This window comes from Neovison vison, chromosome 6 (assembly GCF_020171115.1).
Source record: "Neovison vison isolate M4711 chromosome 6, ASM_NN_V1, whole genome shotgun sequence".
NCBI lineage: Eukaryota > Metazoa > Chordata > Mammalia > Carnivora > Mustelidae > Neogale > Neogale vison.
The window spans coordinates 162,087,850-162,109,313 of NC_058096.1; the positions used below are offsets into that span (position 1 = coordinate 162,087,850).

A 21,464-nucleotide genomic window follows, 5' to 3' on the forward strand; every position below is an offset into this window, starting at 1 on the left:
ATAAACTACAAGTACAAGATAGATTTTAAAATCTGATTAACTGAAAAGAACCAGGAAGGGGACAAAAAGGACTGAAACAAATGGATGAAACAGAAATAGAAGGCAAAGGGGCAAAAATGAAGCCAAATGTATCAGTAACTACCTTAAAAAGTAAATGAACTAAATATTCCAAGTAAAAGACCAATATTGAATTTTAAAAAATAGGTTGCTTAAATGAGACACACTTTACAAAGTCACATAAAGGTAAAATGACAAACTACGGCAAAAACCAATCAACAGAAAGTAGATGCAGCTATTTTAACTTCAAAAAAGTTTGAAGAATTACTAGAGACAGAGACACTCTTAATAATGACAAAGGGGGTCAATCCAATAGGGAAAAAAATAGCAGAACCCTAAATTTTTATGTACCCAGTAACAAAGCTTCAAAAACATAAATCAAAAAAGGACTTGTCTACAGAGTGGAAAAAATTCTTACCACTTCCAATAATGTTATATCTTTTCTTGACGACAAGCTAATTCATAACATGAATTCATCACCACAAGTCCCCCAAATTAAAAATGTTTTGTAATTTATAGAGATTATAAATATTCTAGGCTTAAAAATATTTTAATTATAAAATATTCAGGCCACATCAATTATATTTCTTATCATACGGCACTTCCCGAAATAATACTTTTAAGAGTGAACTAGCAATTGGACTGAAAGTGAGCAGAAACATTGTCTTATTTATCCTTTAACCCCATTACCTAGAAAAATCCCAGGATAAGTATCATAGTTAACCCTCTTCCTGCTTCCCACCTTTGCCCTTTTGAGCTTGTTTTCTACATCATGTCCTGTGTTAAACAAAGTCACCTAACACCATTGCTCAAAATCCTCTTATGACTCCATAAAAAGGCCTACCAATACTTCAGTATCTGCAAGATCTTAGATACCATGTAGTTTTCTCCAACGTGATCCAACTTGCTGCTCTCCATCTTTTGCTCCAATGCAGCCCCACCAGTCTCATTGCTGAGACTCCCATGAGGGCCTCTGCACTTTTCCCCTTTGCCTAGAATGCTCTTCCCTTCATAGCCACCCTGTTTACTCACCAACTTCAGATCTTTATTCTCCTATCACCGTCTCAGTGACGTCTTCTCTGGATACTGAAATTATAACATTTCCAACATCCTGACACTACTGATCCATCCCTATACCTCCCTGCTTCATTTATCTCCTTAGCACTTACCACCGATATATTTTACCTTGCTTATTATCTGACTCTTCCCACTGAAATGTATTATCTATTAGAGTAAGAAGTTTTGTCTCTTTTGTCCACTGCCATAACTCTGACATGTGGAACAATGCTTAGGACCCATTTCACAGTAGGGAGACCTTCAGTCTTCTGGTTATTGAAACAAAACTCCAAAGGCAAACAACTATAAATTCTGAATAGAATAGACATTAAAACACACACACACACAAAAAAAACAACTTTAAAACAATTAAGTATCTGACAAAATTGTAAGAAATGGGGAATAGAATCAGTACTTCGAATTTCTATTCTGAAGGCCTCATAAGGTAAAGGGAATAGAATTTGAATCCCACATAAAAAAGACAGAGTCTAAAGTAGATTCCTCCCACTGAATGCTGGTATACCAAACAACAATGCTATCAAGGTTAAAGTGAACTGTAAGTAAGCCTTCTCTTCTTCTTCTTCTTCTTTTTTTTACTGGCCCTTCTCTTCTTATGGCCTTTCATTCTTCTTCTCAAAAGAAAGCACCAGACAAGTAAATCAAAAGGAGTACTTGATTAAGGTCAACTGCTTGAAAAGTGAAGATACTCAAGCCCTTGGAACGTAGTAGGCTCACACTAGTAGTATTCCTACTCCCATCCAACAGCCAAGGCAAATGCAAAATTTTCCTGGAATAAAAGACTCTGGCCTCATATTATGTGCACGACAGGGAACAAGACACCATAAGCAAGAATAAACAGAAACAGATGATAGGAAGAAATCCACTAAAAATCCTAGAATTATCGAGCATAGACTATAAAAGCTTTACTAGACAAGGTTGAAAATAATTTCAGGGATCAGAAAATTTAAAGAGTGACAGGTTTTTAAATATTTCTTTATGGGGGGGGGGCAAGAATATATGCACATGAGCAGAGGAGGGGCAAAGGGAGAGGGAGAGAGAATCCTCAAGCACGCTTCCTGTTGAACACGGAGACCAATGCAGGGCCCAATCCCGGGACCCTGAGATCATGACCTGAGCCAAAATCAGAAGTCAGACATTCAACAGACTAACCTACCCAGGTGCCCCCCAAAGTTTCAGATTTTTAAAAAACAACCGAACAGAACTTCTAGAAATAAAATAAATGAAATTTAAATTCAGTGGGCAGGCATGACAGATTAGATACAGCTCAAGTGAACTGGAAGATAAATCAGAAAAAAATCACCTGGAATACTTTTAGTAGGTACTTTAATATTTACTGAATAAAAAGGATTAAATATAGAAAACATGATTATACTGACACCTTTGTTCTTATTCCAATGTTTCAAAAAGAAATTACTATGGTTTGGTGCAGAAAATGAACAAGATGAACTTATTAAAAAGTGCTAAAGGATAAAAATTAATAAAGAGGCAAGCTGTATGTGTTATGTGTGTGATGGAAATGGAAAAGGAGGAGAAAAAAAGGAGAGTAGCTGGTAAGAGTAGGAGAAAAAGATGGAGATAATAGATGGGGAGGAAGAAGCGATGGTGACAGAATGCAGGAGGAGATGGAAATAAAGAGGGAAATGGAGAAGGGAAGAAGAGAGATGGAGGAAGAGTGTGGGATAGGGCAGATGTTAAGAAATAAAAAGAAGCCCAAGTAGAAGGTATATGAATACCTTTTGCTGCATTCATATACTAATGGCACACTGTTCTCAGCAAGCACTGAGAAATGATTGGCCCATAATCCCTTATCTGCAATGCCTGAAAGCCAGTAAATTCTAAGAGTCCAGCTTTAGCATGTTTTGTCTTTTTTTTTAAAACTCCGACGCAGTTAACATACAGTGTTATATTAGTTTCAGGTGTACAATATAGTGATTCAATAATTCTATCCATTATTCAGTACTCATCCCGATGCGTGTACTTTTAATCCCCTTCACCTATTACATCCATCTCCCTACTCACTTCCCTTCTGGTAACCATCAGTTTGTTTTCATTGTTAAGAGCATTTCGTGGTTTGTCTTTTTCTTTGTTCCTTTGTTGTGTTTCTTAAATTCCACATAGGAGGAAATCATATGACATTTGTCTTTCTCTGACTTATTTCACTTAACATTATACTCTCCAGATCCATCCATGTTGTTGCAAATGGCAACATTTCATTCGTTTTTATGGCTGAGTAATCTTTGCATATTAATGAATGCTAACCCTTTCTTGGGTATGCCATTTGCAAATATCTTCTCCCATTCTGTAGGTTGTCTTTTAGTTTTGTTGACTGTTTTGCTCTGCATAAGCTTTTTATTCTGATGTAGTCCCAACAGTTTATTCTTGCTTTTGTTTCCCTTGCCTTAGCAAACATATTGAGAAAAATGTTGCTATGGCCAGTATCACAGAAATTACTGCCTGTGCTCTTCTAGGATTCTCATGGTTTCAGGTCTCACTTTTAGGAAGGTCCTTATTGCATTTGAGTTTATTTTTGTGTATGGTCTAAGAAAGTGGGCCAGTTTCATTCTTTTGGATGTAGCTGTCCAGTTATCTCAACACCATTTGTTGAAGAGACTTATATTTTTCCCATTGCATATACCTGCCTCCTTTGTCAAGGATTAATTGACTATAATCATGGATTTCTGGGCTCTCTATTCTGTTCCAGTGATCTGTGTTTTGATCACTACAGCTTTATAGTGTATCTTGAAATTTGGGACTGTGATGCCTCCAGTTTTGGTCTTTTTCAAGATTGCTTTGATTCTTTGGGGACTTCTGTGGTTCCATACAAATTTTAGGACTGTTTGTTCTAGTTCTATGAAAAATGTTGTTGGTATTTTAAAAGGGACTGTATTAAATATGTAGATTTCTTTGAAGAGCATAGACATTTTAACAATATTTATTCTTCCAATCCATGAGCACAGAATATCTTTCCATTTGTTTGTGTCACCTTCAATTTCTTTCATCAATGTTTTATAGTTTTTCAGAGTATAGCTCTTTCACTGCCTTGGCTACATTTAATACTAGGTATTTTATTATTTTTGGTGCAATTGTAGATGGGATGTTTTCTTAATTTCTCTTTCTGATGTCTCATTATTAGTGTAGAAAAATGCAATGGATTTCTGTACAATGATTTTGTATCCTGTGACTTAGTGAATTCATTTGTCACTAGTGCTTTGATTGAATTCATTTACCAGTAGTAGTATGATGGAATCTTTCAGGTTTTTATATATAGTATCACGTTATTTTACAAACAGGGAAAGTTTAATTTTTCTCTTACCAGTCTAGATGCCTTTTATTTCTTTTTCTTGGACTTCGAGTACTATGTTGAATCAAAGTGATGAGAGTAGACACCCTTTTCTTATTCTGGATCTTAAGGGAAAAGCTCTCAGTTTTTCACCATTAAGTATGATGCTAGCTGTGGTTTTTCATATATGGCTTTTATTATGTTGAAGTATGTTCCTTCTAAACCTACTTTGTTGAGAGTTTTTATCAAAAATGGATGTTGTATCTTGTCAAATGCTTTTTCTGTGTCTACTAAAATGATCATATGGTTTTATTTACTTATCTCAGAGAGCATGACCTCGAGTAAGAGCATAAGTAGGGAGAACAGCAAATGGGAGAGGGAAAAGCAGGCTCCCAGAAAGCCTGATGTGGGGCTTGATTCCAGGACCCTGAGATCATGACCTGAGCCAAAGGCAGACGTTTAACCAACTGAGCCACTTAGGAGCCCCTGATCATATGGTTTTTAAACTCTCTTATTGATGTGATGTACCATGTTGATTGATTTGTGAATACTGAACCACCCTTAGATCACCCCCACCCTTAGTGGGGCTCAATCGCACTTGATCATGGTAAATGATTTTTAATTTATTGTTGGATTTGATTTGCTAAAATTTTGTCGATGATTTTTACATATATGTTCATTAGAGATACTGGCCCGTAGTGTTCTCTCTCTCTCTCTCTCTTTTTTTTTGTAGTGTCTTTGTCTGGTTTTGGTATCAGAGTGATGTTGGCTTCACAGAATAGATATGGAAGCTTCCCTCTTCTTCTATTTTTTGGAATATTTTGAGAACAAAAGGTATTAACTTTTCTTTAAATTGTTTTGTCTTTTAAAATTCATTTGGTAGCAAAATCTAAACTGATTTTAAAATCTAAACTAATTTTAGTTTATGGCAAAACACGTGAACTGACATGAGGCTATTTATTGTATTTACTTCACTCACTGTGAATTTGCATATATTTAACAGCAAAAATACTAATGTGCTTGATTATAAGGTGTAGCCCCAGACCCAGCTGGAGTTGTTGCATCATACATGGTTTATGACCATTACTTTTCTAAAATCTGACCTATTCAGAATTCTAAAACATAGCTGGTCCCCAAGGTTTCAGATATGAACTGTAAACTTATATTACCATAATAAAATCCCTTCATTTTTTTCTTCTTCCCTTCAAAGGAAAGCCATATATTCAAATGGCTATTCAAACTTTTCAATTCACTTTTATAATTACATGTATTTCAAAACCTGAAATTTCTGCTTCTGAATTCACATAAAGGATGAAAAATCCCTCCATTCTTATATGGCAAACAGATAGGAAAGCTAAAACTTTATACTGTATCTCATTTAAAGAATTCATTTTGTGGGGCTTTTCTTCAGTAAACCAACTAGTTCACAAAGAAGAACCCACATCATCATAGATTTCCATGCACAAATATACTGTTTCATATTAAGTAGCTTCTTATACCAAAGTTCCTCTTTTCTCTTGAAGCTATATCCTTCCCTATTCTAATTAAAACAATGAGTAAGAGGCCTCTGGATTCCTGAATGGTTTTAGTTTTACCTTCTTACGTATCTAATAATGACCACGGTCATATGTAACAGATAAATCAGTAACTGAGATTAGGAAACAATAATCACTATAAGTTATAGTACCAGAGGTATCTCAGAAAACTGGTTTCAATTGCCTGCACTCCCCATTCTGCTTTTACAATAGAATACTCTCCTTGGCTTTCCTCTGATCTCTAGCTCAGTCTCTTCCTCCTTTACCCAATCACTAAATGCTGAATATCTTCTCTCTGGACTACACACTTTCTAATTGTCTTCATTCATTCTCAACAGTTTAAAACATCTCTACAGTGGGGGCACCTGGGTGGCTCACTGGGTTAAAGCCTCTGCCTTCAGCTCAGGTCATGATCCCAGAGTCCTGGGATCCAGCCCTGAGTCGGGCTCTCTGCTCAGTGGGGAGCCTGCTTCCCCTTCTCTCTCTCTGCCTGCTTGTGATCTCTGTCTGTCAAATAAATAAATAAAATCTTTAAAACAAACAAACAAACAAACATCTTTACGCTGACAACTCTCAAATGTTTGTCTCTCTCCTATAACATCTTTGACCTATACCATTCCAAATCTAAATACTCAACTGCCCTACTAAACATCTCCTCCATGGATATCTTGAAGGTATCTCTAATCTGACATATGTAACGTAACACCAATACCATCTCCAAACCTGTTCTCTGTTCTCCCTAAGTCTACCTCTACCCCAGTAAATGACATCACCATCGATTTAGCTACTCAAGCTCACAATGTAGGAGCCCCATTTCAATTTCTCTGCCCCACATGGATCATCTATTAATAATTCTTATTGTATATAACTCCAAGTTATATCTCAAATCTACCTAATTTCTCTTTACTTCTGGTGCCATTCCTAATCTAAGACCAGACCAGTATCTTCTCTGCCTATATTGTTACAACAACTTCTTAACTGGTCTCCCTGCTTCCATTCTCAACCTTCCAAACCCCAAAAAAGACAATGAGATCATCTAAAAATGTAATTTGGATCAGTGGCTGCTGAAACTGTTAAATGAAAAACTGTTATAAATAACAGATCAGGTTGACAACACCCGAACCCAATATTCAATATTAATATACCAAAAAAAAAAAAAAGATAATCAGACACTGCATGGCTTCCAATAAAAATGCATAATGCATAATACCACCTATAAAAATGTGTGCCAAAAACCGCCCAAGAAACAAAAACAAAAAATTAGACCTGATTCTGATCCATTAAAAGAATTTTTAATTTTCAGGAAACAAAGGGGATATAAAATCCTAAAAAACAAGAACATAAAACCACCACGGCAATGTAATTATCAAAATCTAGTATGTGGGAAAACTTCACCTGAGAGATACTGTTTTTCTTCAACAAGTAAGTGGCAAGAGGAGAAAAAGAAAGACAACTGCTACAGATGACTAGAGCATAAAGTGATATATCAACCAATTACAATGATGAACCTTGTCTGAATTAAAATTCAAACTGTAAAAAGATATTTAGGAAACAACTGAGTAAATCTGAACACTGAATATTTGATACTAAGGGTTAATTTTTTAGGTGTGAAAACTGGTTGTCAATAAAATATGTCCTGGTTACAAATAAACCTTTAACTTTTTTAAAAAGTTCTCTTTTTAAAAAGACTAAGTTTTACTTTACTTTACATATATGAATACATGTGCGTGTGTCCACACACCCATACCCGGGTCCTGCAGGGTAGGTAGGGCTGAGGAAGATAAGTAGGGTTACAGATAACTAAAGACTGGCTATCTATTGATAATTTCTTGAAGCTGGATAGTAGGTAGTAACAGAGGTTTGTCACTTTATTTCTGGGTATGTATGAAATTCTTCCTTAAAAGAACTATGATAATTTGAATTGCCTTGCTCTCTTGCTTAAAACCCTGTAATGGAACCCCAACAAAATTATAAGCAACATCGTTAAGACCAAAGAAAGTGAGGCAGACCAAAGTATGTGAAATCAGCATCCAAAAGATAGCAACAAATTCTCATAAAATGCAAATTTAAAGGATGGAAAGCTTTTGAAGAATAAAACCACAGCAAAGCTGCAACTCAGAATTCTCAGAAGCAGACTGACACAGCAGTGAGGATTGATCTACCTCGTAGAATGACAAAGAAGTGACACTCTCTAAGCCAACAAGTACAGGAATGACTTGCAAGGAATCACTGAAAACCTATGAAATGATTTCATCATTAAACTCTTCCCACCCCCAACTCAGAAAGCTCAGTATTTTACATATAAATTTGCATGTGCATGAGTGTACACACACACACACACACACACACACTCTCTCTCTTCTGTAAAAATGGAACGACCAGAGAAGGGGAAAAAAATTCTTGTTATTGTATAAACTTTTAATTGCTAAAAGTAAAACTTAATGGAAGGGCTGGATAAGGAAGTCAAGGAGATGCCCTAGAATACAAGGTAAAAGAGAAAGACATAAAACTTAGGAAAAGAGACAAAACATAATGGACAGTGAATCAACACGGGAGATTCAGTATTTGACTGGTGTACAATTCTGTAAGGAGAGACTAAAGCTAATGACGGGGAGAAACTTATTAAAAAAAAAAACACAGGAGGATTTCTCAGAGCTAAAGAAAATAATAGGCCTTCAGATGTAAAATAAACAGTAAACATTTAAAATGTATTCGATTTAAACAAAAACAAAAAATTTCAGTAAAGTGACTAGAAATTAAAAATCCAGGTACTTTAAAATTAAACAATGGCCAAATTTGAATATTCACATAAAGATGCTGTGTTTTCAGCAGCATATTTAATCTTAAATTGTTAATAATTTTATTTAAAAAAATAAAATCCATCTCATATAAAGTTGAAAAGAAACCAAGAAATTTCATAAAGTCTCTTAGAATTTGTAGGTAATCATTAACTTAATTAAAAAGCTACTTGAAGACTTATCCTTTTCTTTAAAGGAGCCCATTAAAAATTTAAGACCTTTGATAGTTCAGTGACGTCAGGGGTCAGACATAACTTAAAACATTATTTGGTATTAATAAAATTAAAAACAACATATTTTACAATAGCCATAATATCAAGGTAAATAATAAATGATGCTCATAAGACTTATTTATTGTTAAGTTTTTTAATTTATTCATTTGAGAGAGATAGAGAGAGGGAGAACACAAGCAGGGGGAAAAGGCGGAGGAGGAGACTTCCTGCTGAGCAAGAAGTCAGCTGCAGGGCTCAATCCCAGGATCCTGGGATCATAACCTGAGCCAAAGGCAAACACTCAATGGACTGAGCCACCCAGGTGCCCCCATAAGGTTTATTTAGAACCCTCACAGAAACTAGTCATTTTGGGTAAATTTTCATGACAACTATACTTGGTTATAATAGCTATCAAGAACATCAACTATACATTCTACATGTACCCCCACCCCCAAAAAAGATGTAAACCACTTCTTTCAAGACTCAGATTCATTAGCAACTTTTATGTTGAAAGATACGTTGCTCCTAGTGTCCTAAGACCTTGCACCCAGATTGGTAAAAGGAGTCTGTTTCAAGAAGGCTAAGATTTTCAATCTTAGTGCCCACTACTGCCACCTATATTGCTGAATGCCCAATCTTTTGTCCCTTGTAATTTACTTTTTCTCCTTATAGACTCTGTTGTCCCCATTATCACTGCTTCAAGAAATAAAAAAAGTTTGGCCTTTTCACCACTAAGTTAAAGGGTTGCATTCTATCAGTGATTTGTGTTAACCCAATTCTAGCATAGCACATAAAATATTCAAGGGTATAGAAGAGGAGATACCTACTTAGCACTAATTTCTTGCTATTATTCCCTTCCTACCAAATCAGTAGTGATATGTCAGTTTGTAGTGGTCTAGAAGGTTTCCCTTTAGAAAGTCAAGGTTATATCATGATTTGTGTATGTTTTCTAAAAAATTAATGTTTGGAAGAATAGACTGTTGAAATGCTCTAAGTGTAGAAACAATTTGCAACAAAACCATATTTCTTTCCAGCCACTCTGCAGCATAACAAAAGGCCAAATTCCTCTCATGAGCTTTTGAGGCAGATTGCAGGGCTCAGTGCCACATAATAATCCTACAGGTTTTTAAACTCTATCTGATTTGACTATCCAGAGCTACTTCACAATCATCTGACTACTTGGTTTTATATTCTTGGGTAAGGATAAAAACCAAACAGAAATGCACATGAGAGCCACCCTCAACAGCTCTTCACTTGATAGTCATTACAGTGTTTCAAAAACCCGAGTTTGCCTAGAAATAAAACTGCTATTAAAATCTTTCATATGAAAAAAAAAAAATCTTTCATATGGCGGGCCTGGGTGGCTCAGTGGGTTAAAGCCTCTGCCTTCAGCTCAGGTCATGATCCTAGGGTCCTGGGATTGAGCTGCGCATCAGGCTCTCTGCTCAGCAGGGAGCCTGCTTCCCTTTCTCTCTGTCTGCCTCTCTGCCTACTTGTGATCTCTGTCTGTCAAATAAATAAAATCTTTAAAAAAAATCTTTCATATGGTCTTGAAGTTAAGCTTATGTAACAAATATTTAATAGATAATAGATTGATAACCAGAATACATCAAAAAACAACACAAAAGCCAAATAACAACAACAAAAAAGCTGGCTAAGGATGCCAGAACTAATCCATAGAAAAGGAAATACAAATAACCAAACATCTGAAGATTATCAACCTTATTAGACAACTGAAATGTTTTTAAAAGGGTGAAATATTTTTCACTCATTTGACAGGTAAAATTTAAAACCAGTAATAGTGAGAACTGAAAAGAATGCAGGACAGCAGGCACTGATGGTGGGAATATAAGTGGTAAAGCCTCTTTTGGAGGAAATTAGTTACAACCAACACAATCTGAAATGAATAAAAACTTAGATACAGAAATTCTACTTCTAGGGTATTGTAAGAAACATACACGTGTATATGTATACACACATATTATTTGTAGAAACATGTTTCAGAATCATTTAGAAAACTAGTTGATTAAACAACTTAAAATTCTATAAAAGAAATGGTTATGAAATATCCATACTATGGAATATTACGCAACAGTTCAAAGAAGACAGTTGCACAGGAGGACATTAAAAAAAAAAAAAAAAAAAGAGAAAAGAAAAAAGAAAAACTCTATGCCAAACCAAGTAGATGTAGCAGATGGCAAAAATACTTTCAGAACAATATTGTTTATATGAACACAATAAAAACAAAACCATTTATTTTGATACTTAATCTACATGTAAGGGACAGTAATCTCTATCTGTCAAGTAATAAATAAAATCTTAAAATAAATAAAGAAAGAAAAGTGTTCCCCACTGTTTATATCTGGGCTTGAAGGTGGTTCAGAGGGGAAACGTTACCTTATCTGTAGTGTTTAAATTTTAAAAAGAAGATATTTCTGTTAATTAAAATAAAATAGAAACAACACAGGTTAGGAATGACATAATCCATTTGTTACACATGTTTACATGATACTAGTATAATATATGTGTACAATATGTGAGAAAGATCAATATAGAGAGTATACGAAACTTAAAAACTAGAAATCGCAAGATTACCTGTTACTATATATCTTTACTATTTAGAGCTATTTTTATCTTTTAAGTTAATTTTTTTTAAGCAAACACTATGTTCAACATGGGGTTCAGACTCACAACCCCAAGATCAAGAGTATCATCCTTTACCCACTGAGCCAATCAGGTTGCCCCCAGATTTCTTATTTTTTTTTAAACATTTTATTTATTTATTTGACAGAGAGAGATCACAAGTAGGCAGAGCAGCAGGCAGAGAGAGAGGAGGAAGCAGGCTTCCTGTTGAGCAGAGAGCCCGATGTGGGGCTCGATCCCAGGACCCTGGGATCACGACCCAAGCCGAAGGCAGAGGCCTTAACCCACTGAACCACCCAGGTGCCCCCAGATTTCCGATTTTTAAATTAAGGTTTATTACTATAATTATCAATAAAATAAAAGTATTTCCATTTTGAAGAACAGGATGAGCAGGAAGGTTACCCTCTGAACTTTGTAAAAGGCTGCTACTTTGATTTTTTAAAATCAGTATATTCCTAAGTAGTTGGAATTTATTTATGTATTGCTTGAAAAAAGAAAAGTAAGGATACACTAACAGTCATCAAATCTATGTTAAAGAACAAAATAAAATGTGGATATGGCCCCAATCAAATGCAACATTTAGAGTTACCAGTAAATTAAGGTTTAAAACATAAATAAATATATAAACTTGGCAATGCCCTTAAGTATATGAGAACTTAATTTGCTAATTTTGATGGATTTTGCCTTAAAAATTAGTAGTTAAAATTATTTCCAAAACGACATAAAACAGTTATGTAAATCCTTGGAATAAACCATTATAATACCAAAAGAAAATATACTCTATTTCTATTAACACATACATACAGTTTAAATGACTATTTACCAACACCATCATTTTGGTACATTTGCATCCCATTCCTCATAGTCCCAAGGGGGAAAACTCCTAAGAGAGACGTCATTATATCATCATAAGGAAGGATAAAACTGTTAGACTTAAAACTTCCAAATACAGACCAGTCTTCCTTGAGAACCTAATGAAAAATACACAGAATATTTTTCAGGAACTTTAAGTTCCCCTCCATACACATCTCTGGCATTGATGATACTATAAAATATACCTCTAAGCATATTAACAAAAGCTTTAATAATGAAAAAATCCATGCTCAGTTAAGTGTTATGAAGGACAATACCAAATGCAACTTGACGTTCTAGATTTGGTTCTGGTTTGCTCTCTGTGCCTAGATCTAGGACTTATCCTATCAGCAAGCCTCAGTTTCCTAATCTGTGCAATGGAAACACCAAAATACTCTGTACACTTCATATAGCTATTTGTACCTGAGAAGTTAAGGTATACTAAGTATACTAAACTGCTTTGGAACACTATAAAGCACTATAGAAATATTTAAAAAATTATTATTATAATAAAACACTAGCAAAATCAATTTTAATAAAATTATACCCTATACAGGACTTGTAAAATACAATATTTTCTAGAAAACTGTTTATTAGGGACACTGACAAATCACAAGCATATTAATTAAAATAGTGTCTATGGCAAGCCATTTTCCTTTAAATACTTTATTACCACAAAATTCTACTTGTCATATACAACAGCAAAGATGACAAGCTTCCTAAGCAAACCTTTCTGCCAAAATCTGCCATTCTTCTAAGGGCCATATTCCATATTCTCTCTTCAAAGCTTTTGCATATATTCCATGTTTCTTGCAATAGCCCTTCATAACCACTACCAAAGGCTGAGGGCTTATTTGGGTTGCAAGGTAAACTGTCATATTTGCCAGGTTCCATATAGACGTATCAAGTAGAAAAGGATACTAAATGGCAAGTAAGCACACATGTGCATATATGCACACAGGACTGTGTACACACACACACACACACACACACACAGTGTCCTTCGTTCTTCAGGGAGAAATATATTTCTTACACAGCAAATGATCGTCACTTTAAAAGGAAGTGTTTAACACAAGCCTAAGAAGAAAAGCACATCTTACTCACCATCTCCCATAGCCATTCAGATAGTCCAGGGAGCTTTCTCAAACCAAGAGGTCAAACAGCACAGCAAATAAATGCAGCTCGGTGCCTGCGCCACTGGGCTCGGCCTGCAGCCTGCAGACACCCGGAGCACTGTGTGACCCAGGCCGCGCTGCAGCTCTGCACCGCAATAGCCAACAGCTGCTACTCCACTTCAAAATAAAAGTCTGGGGTCTTGCTGAAAATCCTCGTCTATTTAGCAGAACCTAGCAGAGCTTGATCAAGATTATTCTTTAACTGCACATATGTGGTGACATACAGGTTATGATGCTTCCCCTTGTACTGGCTGCCCGATATTTTAATGTAAGAAAAGCTCTGGAGCCAACAAATGTCATCCCACTGGGGGACTTTTAATGCAATCATCAAAACACAAGGCATGTGTTCAGCAATCATTTTCTGCTTCCCTAAAGATATCCATGTAATCAGTAGCAATCACATGATCTGATGGATTAACTGATTTGTGCCTTTTTAAAAAGGTTTTCATCCTTTTGTCATTACCTTTTAATATTTACAACAGAAGACTGCTAGAAGTGCACAAACAGGAATAGCCCAGTTTCCATGATTAACTGCTCTCATTATGCAGGAAGCATTTCTGGCTGCCGTAAACAAATCACGTCAAAGGCAGCCCATCAAAGGCTGCTCTGTGTGTGGACAGCAGAGCCACACGGAACAAAGCTTGCTTCTGGTGGAGACAGAACCCAGTCAGTGCGCAGCTGCAGGACACGGAGCACCCACCATCCAAGCTGCACAAACATCAGCACATTGTCAAGCTCCAGGAAGCCCTGGGGCTCACGGTTACAAACAGACACATTTTTAAATCAATCTAAGGGCTGCTTTGCTTTTCATGAAAGTGTATGCAACAACCATATAAAAAACTAGACTGCAAGTTACTTTATTGCCTCTTATAAGCCAAGTTTCAAGGTAATCTCAAAGCCTAATTCCTATGTTTTGTTTTATTGCCAGCCTCCTAGAGCATTCTTTTCCTAGCAACTGTTTCAAATAGAGAAGTGGGGAAACATTTTATAATGATTTCACCCCAAGACTTCATTAGGTCCTATGCAAATGAGACAAATCAGAATTATGCATAGTTTTTTCACAGTCAAAGAGAAAAAGACTTGCAGTCACAGCCACCAACACTGTTGGTGTTTACATCTTAGCGTAGGAGATGGTCTAGAAAGCTCCATGACAACAACAGGCCCAGCCACAATCACAGGGGGCCTGCATCTCCCAGCCTTTTCCTTCCTCCAGGGCTGGTATTGCCTTCTTCCAGCCTTGATCGGATTAACATTAAACTCAGTTTCCTTCTCACAGCCGAACTAATTCTACTGTATTTAGGGATACTGCCTAACTTACTTTGTAATATGAGAATTAAAGTCTGGCTTGAAAAACCCTCAAGACAAAAAAAAAAAAAAAAAAAGCATTTCTCCCTTTCCTAAACAATGATATGCTCACATCACTGATGATATATTTACTTTGTGTCTCGAGAGTGCTGAACTAATTCTCTAGAAAATCAAGTCAAAGAATTCAACCAAAACTTGAATCAAGAAAATAGATAAAGTAGTTTTGAATGAAATCAGGAAAAAAAGCACGAGATATTATTTATTATAATAATAATTTTAAAAGTGCCCTGAGACATGCATAAAGGGAGAAGAGGTAGACGAAAGAGGAAAAAATAATAATGAAGTTATACCACCTTTATAACCTGAGTTTTTTGCTTTTGTCTGTTTACTTAAATGACTTTTTTCATCTCAAAGCACTCAATCAATATAAAAAGTTTGATGTTTCATTATTATGGCTTCAGGCACAGACACACTAAAAAATTTTATTTAACATAACAGTTTCTAGAATATCATATGGATCAAATCTGAACTGAATGCCATGTTTGGGTGAATTCATAACAATTTGCTTTGCACATGTACACCAAGTGTGAGAAAGAAAAGGTGGTATCTTCAATGGCTCTCAGTCTGTTATGTGCATGAACTGTTTCCACAATTTTTTTTGAGCCTTTATTTTGCCCTAAAATGTATTTCTGTTCCATAACTTCAAAGTTTTAGGCTGGGTGCACTATTACAATAAGTCAAAAGGGCTGGAAATTTTGTAGGGAAAAATCATACAAAAATTTAAAAAAGAGTATTACTTTGGGTACTAACTTTTTGCCTTCAAATTATTACTTAATTTTATTTATTTTACGTATTATTTTATTACTTACAAAAATTCATTTTTAATGTTCTGTTAATAGATTTCTCTACCTATAAAAATTATTAAAAAATTATTCATTGTCCTGGGTTGGGATGACACACATACCATAATGTTAGTGGAAATTATTTTTTCATTTAATGCTTTTCACTTAGCTGCAAGGATTTTAGAAATAATTTAAATTAATTTCATTAAATTCATTAAACAAAGGGTAGTAGTATTTCTTCCCATTACCAACTATAATCACTCCGGATAAGCATTCGCTTATTTGCTTACTTGTTTACTTGTTTACAGTCTATCTCCCTCACTAGAATGTAGGCTCCCTGAAGCAGAAACTTCTCTTGTTGAGAAGGACAGATCATGTCTCAACAGTGCTGAGACATGATCTAATTTACATTTTAAGATCATTCTCACTTCTGGGTAGAAAACAGATTCTAGAAGGCAAACATGGAACAGAAATCTACTGCATAATCCAGGTAAAAGCTGAAGATTTAGAGTGGGGTTTTAGCAGTGGAGATGGGGGAAAAAAGGACAAATTTTAGATACATTAGGACTTCAAAGGTAAACAGACTGGGTGATCAATCCAGGTTTCTAGCCTGAGCTGACGGTGGTGGCACTGACTGAAATGGGTAAACTGGGGGAACAACAGATTTGAGGGGGAATAAAGAGATAACAACAGGCTTTCTACTTTTGGACATGTTAAGCCTGAGAGCCTATTAGGCCCTCCAAAGGAAATGTCATCGAGGCTACAAACTACCAAATCTAGAATATAAGAGAGATGAGTGAGCCCAGAGCACACATTTAGAAGTCAACAGCAAATAGTTATCATTTAAAGCCTTTGAGTTGGATTACATTACAGAGAATACAGACAAGGGAGAGGAGAGACCTGGGCCCTGGGACTTGCCAACATAATAAACAGGCTTCCCTCTTACAGTCTCTTCCATTAATAATGAATCCAATAAAGTATTTTTCAATGACAGCATAATACTGTCATCAAAAACATCCTGACCTACTTCTACACCCCACTGTATACCTCTTAGACTTTAACATTCACATATGACCACACTTAAAATATTCAGATAATCTTCAATACAAAAAAAAATCTCTAAAGACTCCCTCCAAGAGAAATAAATGCCAGATACTGACTCCAAACCTCCTGTTTATGGAGAGAGAAACAAGAGAAAAAGAAATGGGAGCTAAGAGAATAGGGAATATAAAATCTCCTACTTTGAAGATAACAGAAATAACCTCACAAAATACAAGAAAGGCAGCACTTTCAAAATAAACTGCATCCAAATAATACCTTAAAATTTATAATATGCATTATACTTTTCTCTTAGAGTTGTAACTACAAAGTCTGGAATACACAAATGAGAATGCACTATAAATGGTATGAAAACACAGCAGTCTCAATCCAAGGAATTTTAACAACTATCCATCTTCCTGCTCTTTCTGGTTTCTATGGAAATAGAGGTAACTGCTGGAAAAATAAGGATGAGGTACTTAAAACACCTTCTATTCAGAGAAGAGTGAGAAAAGCTGGCAGTCAGGGTGAGGAATGGTAATGCTGAAGTCAATTTATGCTTGTGGAACCAAGTTTAGATTAGGGTAGACACAATCTTTTTAACATTAAACTCTCACTCCATCTGAATTCCTGCAACACAACAATGCTCAGTCTTGGTTTAATCCAGAGAAAAAGAACGAAATTATATTAGTAACTAGTTTTTTCATTATATGACTATACAACTCACACACCAATTTTTTCCTGCTACATCAATTACATTACTAAGCTAATCATGCTCTATTTACTTTAGAGAGAGGGAACGCGCCTGTGCACCGGGGAGGAACAGAGGGAGAGGAGAGGGGAAGCAGACTCTCAGTTGAGTTCAGGCCTTGAGATCATGACCTGAGCCAAAACTAAGAGCTGACACTTAACAGACTGAACCACCCAGGTGCCTTCCTACCCCACTCTCTTTAATAGGAACCTACTTTCCTAGGAAGAAAAACCCATGTTATCTTTGGAAATAGAATATATTTTTCACATACACGGATAAAAACTAAAATCTGGGTAAATGCCACCCACTAAAAGCAAACACAATCTAGCAATCTTACAAAAAGAAGAGCAACCACAAAACTGAGTTAAGTGCCAGATATTAACCTGAAACCTCCTTGAATTCCAATTGAGAAGCCAAAGACGATCATGCTGGTAAAGTTTCTACTCTATGTCTCTTCACCAGTATCATCCCTGAGAGTCTACACATAAGTGAAATAAAGCCCACCAACCCCAAAACTTTTATTAAAAACAACTAAGTAAAACAATTACTTTTGGAATAAAAATATTTTATGCAAAGAACATGGAAGGCAAGAGGGTCAACGAATCTTCAACCCAGAAGCTACAAAAAATAAGCCAAAAGAACAGTATCATTTTACATAACTGACCCAAAATTAAATTTTCAGTTACTCTTAAAGAGTCAGAGAATAGATGATAATTAGCAGTATCTAAAAAGACTTTCTTATACCCTAATTAAGCTTCAAGCCACAAAATCAAATCTGCTGAGTGATATAATTGATTTGAAAACACATTTTAGTATCTAAAACTTTGCTAAATAATCTTAGAAATGTTTGACAAGTGAAATAACTTAATTATTTATTCTTACCTTTGCAGACACTCAAAATCATACCGCCTGACTTTTGCACTTCATCAAATTTGGCAAAAATCACCTCTAACCTGGGAATAAAGAATACATTTTGTTTTATACAGTTTAAATAGAAACAATTTCCTTGACCACCTCCCTGAGAAAAGTATGTTCAGGAATTCAGTTTCATACAACTCTCTTTTACAATTACCTCACTTACTGAGAGAAAACATCAAGCCCATCCTGCTTGAGTACAGAACAACCAAACACAGGCAGCACCTATATGCACAGTTTCATGTCTCCTCATAAAATTATTTCTCCAAACCCATCAAAAACACTTGTTACAACCTTATAATAAATGTACTCAGTCACCAAGACCTCTTTAAAAAGTACATGAACTCATGCAAAGAAAACATAAGGCAAACATAAAAACAATGAAATATAAAACGACAGAAACTAAGGTGATAAGGATAAGACTAACACTAACATCTTCTCTATTACCCTACTTTCTTTCAACACCAATTCTGTTACTGTTTCTGATTATATTCAGAAGTACTTTCTATACTTCTGGTATCACTTCTTTTTTTAGTTAACAATGTGTTTCTTATTACAAAAGCAGTGTACATTCATTATAAAAGAAAACAAGGAAACATAATTAGGAACAAAGAAAAAAACCCAAACACAATTCCACCATCCAATTTTTTTGAATTGTGTGCTGATGGTTTGTATTCATATATAAATTTTCTTCAGATCAAAATGGTATCATACTGATAGCAGTATTTTTTAGTTTGCTTTGCTTTTACTTTCCAATATATCATGCTATGATTTATTTATTTTTTGAGAGAGAGAGAAAGCAAGCACAGGAGGGGAAGGAGGGGGAGAGGGAGAGAAAAAAAAATCTCAAGCAGGTTCCACACTCAGCACAAAGCCCAACATGGCGCTCAAACTCAGGACTCTGAGATTATGACCTGAGCTGAAATCACGAGTCAGACACTTAACTGACTGGGTCACCTAAGTGCCCCTATGATATGATTTATTCTTAAAGTCAGAACTTAGAGATTTGGGGAAGGAAATTGTCATTTTGTTTTTAATTGCCACATGTTCTCTGACTTATGTTTTGTTATGACTTATGTTTCTGTCATAGTGTCATTTTTACAACCTTAGTTAAGCCATGGTCCATATCCTGTCATTTCCTTCTTTCCATTTTTTTTTTTTAAGATTTTATTTATTTATTTCACAGACAGAGATCACAAGTAGGCAGAGAGGAAGGCAGAGAGAGAGAGAGGGAAGCAGGTTCTTCAACGAGCAGAGAGCCCAATTCGGGGCTCGATCCCAGAATCCTGGAATCATGACCTGAGCTGAAGGCAGAGGCTTTAACCCAATGACCCACCCCGGCGCCCCCATATCCTGTCAGTTCTTAGTTGTAAACTGAGAATGCAGACACTTTCTATCTTAACAATATATGTTTTTTAGAGGCTCCTGAGTGGCTCAGTGGGTTGAGGCCTCTGCCTTCAGCTCGGGTCATGATTCCAGGGTCCTGGGATCGAGCCCCGTGTTGGGCTCTCTGCTCAGCAGGGAGCCTGCTTCCCCCTCTCCCTATGCCTGCTGCTCTGCCTACTTGTGATCTCTGTCAAATAAATAAATAAAATCTTTAAAACATAGATGTTTTCTAGAGTTGAAAACCTTCTAGACACTCATCATAATATGATTTCTAAACCTTAGCCTCCTACCCCCACTGAATTCAACAAATAAAACATTCACAACAAATAAAAATATTCACAAATCTGAAAGCAAGCACTGCAGTTTAAAGACACAGGTTGCTTCATCCTACAGAACAGTATCTTCCAGAGTCTTAGGGAGACAGCAGAACAAGATGCCCAGAGACAAGATGTGGACAAGATGAAATGGGAGAGGGAACACTGGAATTGGAAGGTGGGACACCTCAGAATGAAGACCGCAGAGGTCAGATACAGAAAGGATAGTATCCAGGAGAGCTCTTTGGGGAAAATGGCAGAACAAGATATTAAGAAGCATGAAAATAACACTTAGAGTAGCAAAATAGGAGTAGGAAACTGAGGACAGAAAGCTCTGAACCCCCATTTCACACCATTTTCAAAGAAAATACCACATGGACTATAAATCTAAATGTGAATAAAACTTCATGACAATCGCCCAGAGAACGTCCTTTAAGTTATTAGGGTAAGTAAAGATTTCCTAAACTGGGCACAGAAATGTCTAATCATAAAGGAAATGACCAAAAGCTACATCAAAATAAAAAACTTACGTACATTAAAAGACACCATCAAAAAAGTAAAAAGGCAAATCACAAGGTGGGAGAAGATACCTGAAACATATACATAGCAGACAATGGGCTTGTACCTAGAACGTATGTTAAAAAGTCCCCCTAATCAATTTTTTAAGAAAGATTTTATTTATTTGACAGAGAGAGTTCACAAGTAGGCAGAGAAACAGCCGGGGGGGGGGGGAGGCTCCCCACTGAGCAGAGAGCCGCTACGGGACTCGATCCCAGGACCCCAAGATCATGACCCGAGCCGAAGGCAGAGGCTTAACCCACTGAGCCACTCAGGTGCCCCCTCCTAATCAATTTTTTAAAAGTGACAGACCACTCAGTTTTCAAAAATAGGCAAAAGACCTGAAAAGACACTTTGAAAGAACATATTCAAATGAATGATAAATACATGAAATGGTTCTTCTCTTTATTAGTTATCAGAAAATATACAGATTACCACTATAATGAAAACACATACACCAGAAACCTAAAATTATTAAGATTCAGACTAATAATGCTAAATATCAGTGAAAATGTAGAATAACAGGAACTTGCAAACAGTGTCAGCAAGAAAATAAATGGTTACAACCACTCTGGAAAACTGTTTGTCAATTATCAATTATAGGTGAACATACCAGATGGCCCAGCAATCCCACTCTTAGATTAAGAGACGAATACACATGTACACCAAAAGACATGTACAAGAATGTTTTTAATAGTATTCTAAAGAGCTACAAACTGAAATTAA

The 21,464-nt window shown here is 35.9% G+C and overlaps 1 protein-coding gene across 38 annotated transcripts in view; it reads right to left on the bottom strand.

Moving 5' to 3' along the window:
• The window catches only part of CLASP2 (cytoplasmic linker associated protein 2), a 180,396-nt gene that overhangs the window by 130,509 nt on the left and 28,423 nt on the right, over window positions 1-21,464 (bottom strand). For 37 of the 38 annotated variants that reach the window (XM_044252774.1, XM_044252775.1, XM_044252773.1 and 34 more), the window contains exon 7: window positions 18,448-18,518. In XM_044252774.1, the coding sequence (XP_044108709.1) occupies window positions 18,448-18,518 (71 nt within the window). Of the gene's footprint in view, window positions 1-13,558; window positions 13,685-18,447; window positions 18,519-21,464 lie in introns of those variants that run through there. The other variant, XM_044252810.1, reaches the window with a different exon arrangement.